This window comes from Notolepis coatsorum (genome assembly GCF_963971535.1).
Source record: "Notolepis coatsorum genome assembly, chromosome: 5".
NCBI lineage: Eukaryota > Metazoa > Chordata > Actinopteri > Aulopiformes > Paralepididae > Notolepis > Notolepis coatsorum.
Window position 1 is genome coordinate 73,823,260 of NC_140169.1, and position 9,156 is coordinate 73,832,415.

Here is a 9,156-nt window from a genome sequence, read left to right on the forward strand (position 1 = left end):
CATTTGTGATATATATATATATATATATATATATATATATACGCAGGAAAGAGGATAATCAGTAATATCATGCCAATGCCTACAGTTGATTCTTCTGACCAGCCAGTTTAAATAAAATCATTTGTAGGCTGTTCAGTTCACACTTCTACCATGTAGAAAAAACAAAGAAACAGATTGAGTTTTCTAGAGTCCGAACAGTTTAGCTTCGCTGGTTTCCGGCGTCGTGCCCAGTGACAGATGATGGCTGAGACTGTTGACTTGGGAACACAGAGGCGCCTCAAATCTCCACACACCACCCTGGGGAAGATTAGTGCCGTCGTGTTGCCGGGGTTCATACATCACTTCCTCTTCAGTCGGTCCTGTGAGTTTCGGGTCGTTCGTCTCTTCCTTGCAGCGCTGTTTGGTGCCGTGAGTGGTGCAGGAATATTCCTGGGTCTCTTTCACAACATTCCAATGAACCTTCAGTACCGGTGGCTGGCAGGATGTGTCTTTGTTGTAATATGCATCCTGGGTGGAGCGTTCTCATCCCACTTACGTTGTTCCGCCCTCCTAACTTTTCCCAGCATGCTGGGCTCCCTGGGCAGAGCCTACGTGATGCTGTTCATCCTCTCTGGCCTATTAAGCGGGCCGATCGACAACATCCAGCACAATGTCCAAGACATTGCCCTCTCCATGGGCTGCAACATTGAGATCCAGATCAATCACACCAAGGTGATGTGGCGGGCCGCCATAGAGCCCTTCATGATGGTGGTCCAGGACATCGTGGCTGATACCAAAGAATTCAAGGACGAAGCCACGAACGTCGACAGATCGTTCCAGCGCATCAGAGATGAGGTCAAGGATCTGTATGGCGTCGGCAGCGACAAACCTCAGCCCGTCTCCATGACCAACAGTACCCAGGACATGTTTGCCGCCAAGACTATGATGCAATGTGACTATGTAGTGGAAGAAGGCGTAAAGCGATGCCGTGAGTGGTTCCAGAACAAGTGGAAGGACTGCATGGACACTATCAAGGCCCCTATCATCAACCACATCCTGTGTTTGTCCATGACGTTCCACTTCCTCTGTGATGTCACAAGAGTCATGACACCGTGGTGCAGAGAAGAGATTCCGGTGGAGGGGAACTTCGGCCAGATGTATGACGAGCTCAGCTCCTCTATTGGCTCGCTGTCCAGCGAGTTCAGCAGTAAGGTGGTCATGGAGAGCGTGGAGGAGAGTGCTGTGTTCGGGGATGTGGGCCCGGAGAACTTCACCAGAAATATCCGCAGGTCCTTCCAGCAACACAAGGCTGTGGCCACCAAGCTGCTGGACATCATGCAGATGCTGCGCTCCTTCACCTTCATCACCATCCTCTACGGAGCATTTAGATATGCAAGACAGTTCACCCAAGACATTCACTTTGACAACATATACATCACCAGGTACTTCAGACAAATTGATGCTCGAAGGAGGAAAGCGGGCAAGTGTTACCTGTTACCACTGAAGAAAGCAGAGCGTGGTCTGTTCATCAACCCCTGTAGTCTGTCCATCCATCCCAGTGAACTGAAAGAAGTGATCGGGGGTCTGCTGCAGGTGGTCTCTCTGGTGATGGTGGCCAGCGTGCTGCTGGCCCTCGACATGATGCTGTTCCACGTATTTGAAATCATCGGAAGACACACCTACACGGAATTATCTGTCATAAGCAATCATCAAGCAATCATCAAGGTGGATGGAGCCTCAATGATGGCCAGGATGCTAAGAAGCACCATTAAGGCCTTCAACAGTTCCTCCAGCCTGGACATCCAGAGCAGCAACCAAAAATGCTTGCCTCTGCCAAGGGCCCTCACCACAGAGGGCTACATGTCGAGTACCATGCCTCTCCTGGTGATGACGCTGATGTGCGTGCTGCAAGTTTACAGCAACCGGCTGAGACGGGTCATAGCGACCTTCTACTTCCCCAAGCGGGAGAAGAAGCGTGCTCTGTTCCTATACAACCTGCAGATAGCGAGACGTGTCTCGTACGCGGCCACGCAGCGCAGAAGGCTCATGAAGCAGGGAAGAAGACAGAGGACGGCGTCTGGTATGTTGTGTTACTTGGAGCGGCTGGGGCTGCAGTGGTGCTGTGTGTGTGAAGAGAGACAGAGCAGCAGCGGGGGTACTGTGAGGTGCTCCGCTCCAGGCTGCCGGGCGCTCCTGTGCACCCAGTGCTGGAGAGACATGGAGGCGTCGTGTCCCCTCTGTGGCGACGGCTGGCGCTCCTCAGAGTCGGAGGATGTCTACCAAGCCTAAAGTGTTAACGGGCACCAATGCGTACGCTCGTCTTCGTAACACAAGCGTAAATGCGTACACTTACACTCTCCAACTGTATGACTTGACCATGATAAATTCCTTTGAATCTATGAGGATTTTTACCTAAAACAGCAATACGCCGAAGGGCGCCTAGACTGCCGGAATTTCAAAAAAGAGGATAACAATTTTTTTTTTATCCTCTCTTTCTCTGTTTTTCTCCCCCTCCCAATTTAGTCGTTGTGCCAATTCCCCCCTCCCCTACCTGGTTGTTGTGCGCATGTTCTCCTACCGGTCGGTACAAGGGAATCCTGAAGTCATCCGCGTGCTTCCTCCGACACACGCGGCGACAGCCAATGACTCTTTTTTCACCTGGCAGCGAGGACTCTCATTGGTGAAGTGTAATGCGTGGGAGGTCACGCTGCCTTCATCAATTCCTGCCTCCGCTGAGCAGGCGCCCAGACCTGACCTGTAGGCGTCGCTGTCCACAATGCCAGTTCACCACCCACGACTTGCCCTCCCCCTAACCCAGCCAAACGAGTTAGTATGACGATCAGCCCAAGCCTCAAGCAATGCTGACTCCGTGAGTCGAGACCGCAGCCTCTTGCATTGGTTACGAGCGCAATCTCCGCTACGCCACCTGACCGCCCAAAAAGAGGATAACTTGATCATCATCCAACTAGCTAGCACAGAGGAAAACGACAACTATTTACATAAACCTCGCAAGTACATGTTAACGTTTCCAAGATGAGTGAATAACTTAAATTTATCGTTGAGCAACTCAACAAAGACCCATTCAAGAAAAACTTCAACCTCATCACGTTTGACTCCCTCGAACCTATGCAACTGCTGCAGATTCTTAATGATGTCCTGGCTGAAATAGATCCAAAGCAAAGCATTGATATCCGAGAAGAAATGCCCGAGCAGACTGCAAAGAGAATGTTTAATTTGCTGGGGATGCTGAAATATAAACCCCTGGGAGTCATTCCGATGTGAGCAGTTTCAGACAAGGTTTGGTTATAGGTAATAAACCTGTGATCCACCCTATCCTCCACTGGTTGCTACAGAGGGTCACAGAGCTAAAGAAGAGAGCTTACCTGGCCCGTTTTCTTGTTAAACTGGAGGTGCCTGCAGAGTTCTTACAGGACGATGTCATCATTGACACTCATAACCAGTATGAAGAGCTGGTGGATGGATTTAAGACCTATCACAAGGAGTGTGAGCAGCCGAGGACATCAGGCTTCTCCACAGCAGAAATCAGAAGGGACATAAGTGCAATGGAGGAGGAGAAAGATCAGCTCATCAAACGAGTGGAGAGGCTGAAGAAGAGGGTGGAGACGGTGGCCAACCATCAACGGATGCTGGACATGGCCAGACACCTCCGTGTGGAGAAGGAGAGAGAGGAGTCACTGACTCAGCAGAAGCAAGAATAGAAGAACCAACTGTTCCAGGCAGAGCAGAGACTCCAGAGGTCCCAGCAGCAGGTGAAGGATTTGCGGCAGGCAGCAGCAGACGCCAAGCCAGAGAGCTTAATGAAGAGACTAGAAGAGGAGATCAAGATAAACTCTTACATGGTGTCGGATAAAGTCCCCAAGGAGCTGGTGAGTAAGAGGCGCATGGCGAAGTACCTTCAGAAAGTGGTGTCGGAGCCCGCCATGGGCCAGGCCAATCTCCACCAACTGGACGACAAGATTACAGAGGTCAACGGTCAAATAAATCAGCTGATTGAGAAGAGGATGATGAGACATGACCCCATGGATGACAAGCTTACCCTTTTCAGGCAACAGGCTTCCATCATCATACGCAAGAAGGAGGCTAAGGTGGAGGAGCTGCAGGAACTGAGGGAGGAGCTGGCAGCAGCAGATACGGAGATGGCCCAGAAGACCAGCCAGGCACGAGACCTGGACGGAGGCGAGCACCGCACAAGACCGCAGCAGACTACAGAGAGTGGCCCGTTCAGCCGAACGCACAATTGGAGGGGGGCTTCCCACTCTCCAAGACATTTACAACAAGCGGTGCATGGGCAAGGCTAAGAGAATAATCAAAGACTCTAACCACCCAAACAACTGCTTCTTTGAACTGCTGTGGTCAGGCAAGCGATACCGGAGTCTCATGGCAAGCACAGAGAGACTCAGAAGGAGCTTCTATCCCCAGGCCATCAGGATGCTCAATGAACAATGAACAATAAGCAAACCATCAACACACCCACAGCACACATACACTCACTTTAAATAAACAACACACTGTAGCACCCACTTTACCACTTTAGACACACTTTACACTTTATATTTATATTATTGGTAAGGAAATTGCACATCATTCTCATTCCTTATTGTACCTCACCACTACAAGGTGGCACAACAAGCTAAGCTATACCTCACCATTTTGCTACCAGCTGTACATACTGTATATATAGATACACTGAACAATTTTGTTGTTTACACTTGTTTACGTACTTGACTTCTTGACTTTCTATTTTATACTTATTATACTTATTTTACACACTCTCAGGAGCAACACAGAAAGAAACATTTCATGCAAAGTATTCTGTATTCTGTACTAATAAAGAAACTTGAACTTGAGCTGTTGGTGTTGTAAAGACAGTGCTAGCTGTTGGTGTTGTAGACAGTGCTAGCTGTTGGTGTAGAGAGTGCTAGCTGTTGGTGTTGTAGAGAGTGCTAGCTGTTGGTGTTGTAGACAGTGGTAGCTGTTGGTGTTGTAGAGAGTGCTAGCTGTTGGTGTTGTAGAGACAGTGCTAGCTGTTGGTGTTGTAGAGAGTGGTAGCTGTTGGTGTAGAGAGTGCTAGCTGTTGACACTGTAGAGACAGTGCTAGCTGTTGGTGTAGAGAGTGCTAGCTGTTGGTGTTGTAGAGAGTGCTAGCTGTTGGTGTTGTAGAGAGTGCTAGCTGTTGGTGTAGAGAGTGCTAGCTGTTGGTGTTGTAGAGAGTGCTAGCTGTTGGTGTTGTAGAGAGTGCTAGCTGTTGGTGTAGAGAGTGCTAGCTGTTGGTGTTGTAGAGAGTGCTAGCTGTTGGTGTTGTAGAGAGTGCTAGCTGTTGGTGTAGAGAGTGCTAGCTGTTGGTGTAGAGAGTGCTAGCTGTTGGTGTTGTAGAGAGTGCTAGCTGTTGGTGTTGTAGAGAGTGCTAGCTGTTGGTGTTGTAGAGACAGCGCTAGCTGTTGGTGTAGAGAGTGCTAGCTGTTGGTGTAGAGAGTGCTAGCTGTTGACACTAGAGACAGTGCTAGCTGTTGGTGTAGAGAGTGCTAGCTGTTGACACTAGAGACAGTGCTAGCTGTTGGTGTAGAGAGTGCTAGCTGTTGACACTAGAGACAGTGCTAGCTGTTGGTGTAGAGAGTGCTAGCTGTTGGTGTAGAGAGTGCTAGCTGTTGGTGTAGAGAGTGCTAGCTGTTGACACTAGAGACAGTGCTAGCTGTTGGTGTAGAGAGTGCTAGCTGTTGGTGTTGTAGAGAGTGCTAGCTGTTGGTGTTGTAGAGAGTGCTAGCTGTTGGTGTTGTAGAGAGTGCTAGCTGTTGGTGTTGTAGACAGTGCTAGCTGTTGGTGTTGTAGAGAGTGCTAGCTGTTGACACTGTAGAGACAGTGCTAGCTGTTGATTGGAACCAGAAGTAAAATCTTTCCTCTACGATTTCCAGAGATCAAGCTTCCAACGAATAGCAGCCATTTTAAACTGAGGGGACACTCCCCCAGTGGATGTTGTGGATGTTATCTCGAGGGTGTTTGTGGCGTGGCTGGTTCGAGCAGACACACCTGCCCTGGGTCAAACTAATCAGACCTGCTGGGAGCAAATGTGATGTTGTCGTGACAAAGGCTCTCCTCAATGTGTGTGTGTAAGGATGGCTGGTTTAACCTGTGCAACACTGATTACTTAAACATGCAACTGGTGCTCCCAGATCTGATTAGCTACGGCTGTTCAAACCAGCCGTACCCACACCTACAATGTTGATGATGATTATTACTATTGATGTTGTTGATGCTATGTCTATGGATGTATTTGATGTTCATTTTGTGTTGATGCTATGGGTGCTGTGGGGGCAGTAGAGACGGTGCTAGCTGGTGATGTGGTAGAGACTGTGCTAGCTGGTGATGTGGTAGAGACTGTGCTAGCTGGTGATGTGGTTGAGACTGCTAGCTGGTGATATGTTAGAGAGACGGTGCTAGCTGGTGATATGTTAGAGAGACGGTGCTAGCTGGTGATGTGGTAGAGACGGTGCTAGCTGGTGATGTGGTAGAGACGGTGCTAGCTGGTGATGTGGTAGAGACGGTGCTAGCTGGTGATGTGGTAGAGACGGTGCTAGCTAGCTGGTGATGTGGTAGAGACTGTGCTAGCTGGTGATGTGGTAGAGACGGTGCTAGCTGGTGATGTGGTAGAGACGGTGCTAGCTGGTGATGTGGTAGAGACGGTGCTAGCTGGTGATGTGGTAGAGACGGTGCTAGCTGGTGATGTGGTAGAGACGTTGCTAGCTGGTGATGGTAGAGATGGTGCTAGCTAGCTGGTGATGTTATTGATTGATTGAAAACTTTATTAACAGATTGCAGAATGGGTTCAATACAGTACGGCTCAATACACACAATTGTTAAGGGGGTGCAGACCAGAGAATGACTTTCGTCTTATTTACATCAGGGTCCCCCATTTTCAATTCATCATAACATATATGACATACACGACATACAGATAGACAGTACTGCTACATCTCTCCATTTATGACATACCAGACTTACAAATACAGTAGTATATAGTATATTATAGAGCCTGTGCTAGCTGGTGGAAGCTGTAGTAGCAGTAATAACTATAATGAGGAGGATTGGCCTGGCCAGGGGGAGCACGCAGCTATTGTATAGCACCTTTCATCCAATAATTGCAGCCTAAAGTGCTTTACAGCAGTAATGTGGGCATAAAATAAACATAGGCATATAATGAGCAGAGAATTGAACCTTCCGATTACCAGACGACCACTCTACCTCCTGAGCAACTGTCGGCCCGTCTCTCTCATTATTAGTTTGTATTTCAGAGAGAGGAAACCTTCCCTTTTTTGTAATGGAGACTTCAATTATAGAAGTGGAGTAGTCGAATTTCTTTTTTAAAAGGTGGAATTGAAAATGATTTTTTTAATGACATGGCAGCTAGTGGAGTGTAAAGTACTTGAGTAATTGTACTTCGTTACAATACTTAAGTACTGTTTTTGGGGATTTGTACTTTACTCGAGTATTATTGGGTTTGTATACTTTTACTCAATTACATTTCAGAGGAAAAAAACATACTTTTTACTCCTTATAATTAAAATGCAGACCTACAAAGTACAAATCTCACAGGTCCAACCATTTTAATTAGTATATTTGTTTCTCTGGCCGAACTAACGTTAACAATGTTATTAATCCTGCGTCCGCACTTTATTTAAAAACAGCCAATCAAATCCCCATCAATGGAAAATGAACCCGCCCATACCCATGCTGATTGGTCCTTGTGCAAGACTAGAAAGCGGGGATCTTTGATTAAACACCTGCTATCAGAAGAATAGACAGTCAGAAAAAAGGTTTTTACTTTAACTTTTTAGTACTTAAGTACATTTAAGTAGAAACTTTTTTACTTTTACTCAAGTGTGTTTTTAGCCAGATACTCTGACTTTTACTTCAGTAAGACTTTGAGACGGTACCCATACTTTCACTTAAGTATAATTTCTGGGTACTTTTTACACCCCTGTGTGCTAATGATTGTGTGTGATGTCAATAATAAATTGGCACAAAAAAAAAGCTGCCAGATCTGAGAACTGTGTGTATGCCTGTGCATGTGTCTCTTTGCGCCCTCATGCCTGATCTGAGAACTGTGTGTATGCCTGTGCATGTGTCTCTTTGCGCCCTCATGCCAGATCTGAGAACTGTGTGTATGCCTGTGCATGTGTCTCTTTGCGCCCTCATGCCAGATCTGAGAACTGTGTGTATGCCTGTGCATGTGTCTCTTTGCGCCCTCATGCCAGATCTGAGAACTGTGTGTATGCCTGTGCATGTGTCTCTTTGCGCCCTCATGCCTGCGTCACAATATGATCTTGTATTCCTGAACACAACTTACAGACTTCCAGACACTTGCATTAGACATTCATTAACATAGTCATCTTTATTCATGACCATAGTAGCTCCATTTGTATGCTGTTTTAATAATAATAAACTCGCATCTGACTCCGACTGAAAAACATGAATTATCCAGTAGCAGCACATTTAGTTGAATTTAATCCTCTCTTAAGAAATGTTGGCATTGAGAAGGTATCCGCCCCCTGACGGGAGGTACCTAGGATGTTTTACTTTCCAGGAGCGAACACTATTGATTGAATATAGGTTTATGACTTGAAGTGCTTTCTGTAATGTACCTCTATTTATTTGATTAGATTAAGTTGGTTATGCTGTTCATCTATATCTATTAGAAATCTATTCAGGGCGCCCCCAGTGGCGAACCACATAACGAGTCGTGGCACGGCCGACCCGGGTTCGATTCCCGGACCAGTCGTTTATTTGCCGAATGTCTTCCCCCCACTCTGTCTCCCGTACCTCCTCTCTCTCTCTCTCTCTCTCTCTCTCTCTCTCTCTCTCTCTCTCTACTGGACTGCCCAGTAGTAAAAAGCGATAAACGCTAAAAAATAAATCTTTGAAGAAATCTATTCAAAATAAATATATTTTTGATATTTTACCACATTTCATACCACATTTGTGTCTTGTATGAAACATAGTGGTCCAGGCAGTGGTCCCTTTGTTTTCAAGTGATTTGATTGGCTGTATTTCCCGCCATTGTTTAAGATTTTTTTTTACTTTCTCTTTTTCCCCCTTTCTTTTTCCATCTTTTCCCCCATCCCAATGTTAGTCGTTATGCCAATTCCCAATCCCCTACCTGGT

At 46.9% G+C, this 9,156-nt stretch overlaps 1 protein-coding gene and 1 pseudogene across 2 annotated transcripts; both read left to right on the forward strand.

Annotated features, from left to right (window-relative positions):
• Positions 1-240: 240 nt before the first annotated feature.
• Positions 241-2,268, forward strand: LOC311228237 (E3 ubiquitin-protein ligase DCST1-like; the record flags this gene model as incomplete). Its single annotated transcript, XM_084314145.1, has 1 exon — positions 241-2,268. One exon carries the CDS (start codon positions 241-243, stop codon positions 2,266-2,268), a length of 2,028 nt encoding a protein of 675 aa, XP_084170271.1.
• Positions 2,269-3,030: 762 nt separating this feature from the next.
• Positions 3,031-8,255, forward strand: LOC311228238 (intraflagellar transport protein 81 homolog; annotated as a pseudogene). Its single transcript has 3 exons — positions 3,031-4,176; positions 8,142-8,152; positions 8,250-8,255. The product of its transcript is annotated as an intraflagellar transport protein 81 homolog (transcript).
• Positions 8,256-9,156: the final 901 nt, after the last annotated feature.